At 35.4% G+C, this 3,229-nt stretch overlaps 1 protein-coding gene across 1 annotated transcript; it reads right to left on the bottom strand.

Annotated features, from left to right (window-relative positions):
• Positions 1–198: 198 nt before the first annotated feature.
• LOC140321377 (serine/threonine-protein kinase 40) lies at positions 199–3,040 on the bottom strand. The gene is made up of 4 exons (XM_072398160.1): positions 2,811–3,040; positions 2,150–2,269; positions 1,253–1,334; positions 199–809 (listed from the first exon to the last, which is right to left on the bottom strand). Exons 1-4 carry the CDS (start codon positions 2,924–2,926, stop codon positions 564–566), a joined length of 564 nt encoding a protein of 187 aa, XP_072254261.1. The 5' UTR covers positions 2,927–3,040; the 3' UTR covers positions 199–563.
• Positions 3,041–3,229: the final 189 nt, after the last annotated feature.

Genomic DNA, 3,229 nt, shown 5'->3' with positions numbered 1-3,229 from the left:
TTATATATGTACACAATATCTAGACTTGCCCCCCAGCGGTAAAAAAGGGGGACAGACTATGAACAAATAGCAAATAAAAGACAAATCTGTTCCACAGCAGACTCCTTTTAAATGCTGTATGTTTCCACTCTGTGGAACTTGCTACAAAAGAGAGGTAGATTTAATGTCTATGTATAGATCTATATATATGTATATATTAAAAAAAAAAAAGCCGATAGCTAAAGAAGATTGTAGAAGAGGGAATAAAAAAAAAATATTTAATGCTGCCGTGCCTTGCTTGCATTTTCTGCAGCTCATGGCGTTTGAAATTTACACCCTGCTTGAAAAATAAATGCTACATTAGCTTGTATTCATTGTGCTGGAAGTGTATTGCTATAGGATAAGTGGAAGGGGACAATGGGGACTTAAGGGATTGTGTGCAATATTGTTTAGACAAGATCATAGTAAAACGAAAGAAAATGGTGAGCGAAGTAGAAGTCTAGCACCATGTAAACCTTTCACAGCTGATAGGGATTCTCCACCTGATGTTTTCAAGATAAAATAAAGCATCTAGGGCTATGGAGTTAGTGAGAACTGGGAAGAGTCGGGTGTGGTGGAGGAAGATATCGCTGTGCCAAAATTGCAGCGTCCAAAGGGCTCACTGGCTGAGCATCATATCCCAACCTTCTAATTGGTGGAAAATTGCCAAAATGACGTTTCTGAGGGAAGTTCTTGGCCTCATGGATTGTGTTTTTTTCCTCCGCCAGAAGAAGCTGCTGTCGCATGTAGTTTTCAAACTCATACTGAGATGATTCTTCTGTTACTTTAGTCTAAAAAGAGAAACATAGAATTGAAATGTGCACGCAGTTACAGACCAAAAGTAAAATTTCCTGCCATACTTCAGTTGAGACATTGCATTGTATTTTAAGAAGTTCCAGACTGAAGAAAATATTTGTTCCTTTCATTACAGTGATGCCTTTACCAGGTCTTAGTATGTGAAACATCTGGATGTCAGTGCAATTCCATCCTCCACTTACAAGTTCATAAGTTAAATAGGAATTGGGGAATGGAACTAAAGAGAATGTCAGAGGACACAGGCATCCAAAACGTTTGAAAGTTGTAAATTCGTAAAAAAAAAGAATGAAGGTTTCTGCATTAGAATGTTAAAAAGAAATATAATACTTCTTATCTAACAGATAACTTTATTTTTGATATTTTAACTATAAAGAGTTGTTTCAAAGGGGAATGACGTTGTATTACCAACAATCCTTACCTCCTGTAAGTTCTCTGGACTTGTCACCTGATCAATGTCAGGAACAACCTGCAACGGGCCACTCAATGAAGACATAGATTGCCTGCAGATAGGAAATTCTCATATATTTAGATACTTGCAAATTAAGATTATATACTGCTATTTTTATATTACAATAGAAAAACAATACACATCACAAGAGCAGAATTTGCATTCTGAATTTCGATTAGGAAAAGTTGGTTAAAAAAAATAGTCATTTTGTTTTCAGTGAACTTCTAATACTAATACTCGTGAAATGTTTAGCTTTTTATTTCAGCATCTGAATGACAGTTATTTCTGTTACCCTTAATTTGCAAAAAAATGCAAACAAGCTGATCAAGATAGACTAATATCAAGACATAAATAATATAATGTAAACTAGCAAAGGGAAAATGTTGTAAAGGCTGAACCTGTGGATAAATATTTTATCTTACCTACGAAAAAAAAAAAATTGGTAAATGCTTAAAACTAACGTGCCACTATTTTAATAAATAAAAAAGTACCCACTAACTGTAACCCAAGTTCTTGTCAATACCCTTTTTCAGTGACAGGGATTCCCATTCCCATCGTTCTTTTCCTTTCATATTGTTTTCTGGTAACCCAAAAGGTATCTGAATTTAGAAGAATATACACACACACACACACACACACACAATATCTGCACAAATATCAAGCCAAAATTCTTAGTACATAATACATGCAAATTAGTTTTAGGGTAAACAGACACAACATAATCCCCATTTTTATCAGTAAATTAAATATGAGCTTGAATGAAGAAAACACCAAACATATCATATAAAAAAAAAAATAAAAAAAAAAGATTATCTGGCCCTACAACTATGGCATCTCCAACTTTGCCTAAAAAATCCAGAAACCTACCATGAAGATATGATGCCTCCAAGAGACTCCAGAACTTCAGATGCAGTAAGACGCTGCTGTGGGTCCAAAACCAGCAACTTTCTTATTAGACAAACCGTGTTCTCGGATACCCTGCCATCCCTATACAAAAAAAACAAAACAAAAAGGAAGAGAAAAATGTTCAGAATTCAGACATCACACATCAAACGTTTTCAAGGAAAAAAAAAATAATTTAAAGGACCTGCCAGCTACTACTTAACAAAGACACAATGTTTTCTGACATTTACGTACCCAGCCGAGTGCAACCATTACAGACAACAGCCAACATCAGGTATTTTGCAATAGTTAATTAACAATTTTATCCTATGGCCTAGATACTACGTCAAAGGTTCTGCCAATATATAGACTTACTGAGGAGCCCACAAAGTATTTTTATTTTGCTGAAAGTCCAATGCAAGCATTTGACCACTTAAAAATATTGTGTCAACCCCTTTTAAATTAAAAAAATGACAGCAGCAGTGCCACAAACATGTGCCAGTACATTGCCAACACTTATAGAAGGGTATTAGATAAGCTTTAAATCAGTCCTCACACTATACAATGTCTGATAAATCTTCGACAAAGTGAAAGGCTTTAAACACAAGTTTAAATGCATTTTATCTTTAAAAAAAATCCAACTTACTCTGGGATAGAGTATTCGGCTGCCTTAATTTTGCGAAACAGTTCTTGAGGTATGCTGTCATAGAAGGGGAACTGACCATACAACATGGTGAACAGGACTACACCCAAAGCCCACATATCACTTGGCTTTCCTCTGTAAGGCCGACCTAAGGAAAGAAAAACAGGGTTACAAATTCTGAAAAGTTAAAGCCAATATATGTTCTCCTCAACTTCTGTGTGAGGGAGTTTTTAGGAAAGCCTAATACATAGTACCAGTAACCAGTTAATCCTCTCCATTTCTTTCTTTCTTTCTTTTCTATCATCTTTGTGTTATGTCCCAACTATCCAGTGTCCCCGTGTTGTGCCCCATGCTTAGTAGAGTATAATAACTTCTAGTGATGTAGTTGAATAATCAATGTAATACAATTTAGCCTTTGTTCA

Source organism: Pyxicephalus adspersus, unplaced genomic scaffold (genome assembly GCF_032062135.1).
Source record: "Pyxicephalus adspersus unplaced genomic scaffold, UCB_Pads_2.0 Sca3102, whole genome shotgun sequence".
In the NCBI taxonomy this organism is placed as follows: Eukaryota; Metazoa; Chordata; class Amphibia; order Anura; family Pyxicephalidae; genus Pyxicephalus; species Pyxicephalus adspersus.
The sequence above is the reverse complement of the archived record's forward strand: the minus strand, read 5'-3'. Positions and strand labels throughout refer to the sequence as shown.

What these genes read in the sequence shown, in the direction of transcription:
- LOC140321377 (XM_072398160.1), bottom strand. Translation starts at nt 2,926, where the DNA reads ATGTGGGCTTTGGGTGTAGTCCTGTTCACCATGTTGTATGGTCAGTTC. An exon ending in GCCGAATACTCTATCCCAGA is followed by an intron (nt 2,270 to 2,810) that starts GTAAGTTGGATT and finishes TTTTTTGTATAG; the next exon opens with GGATGGCAGGGTATCCGAGA. An exon ending in GTCCAGAGAACTTACAGGAG is followed by an intron (nt 810 to 1,252) that starts GTAAGGATTGTT and finishes TTCTCTTTTTAG; the next exon opens with ACTAAAGTAACAGAAGAATC.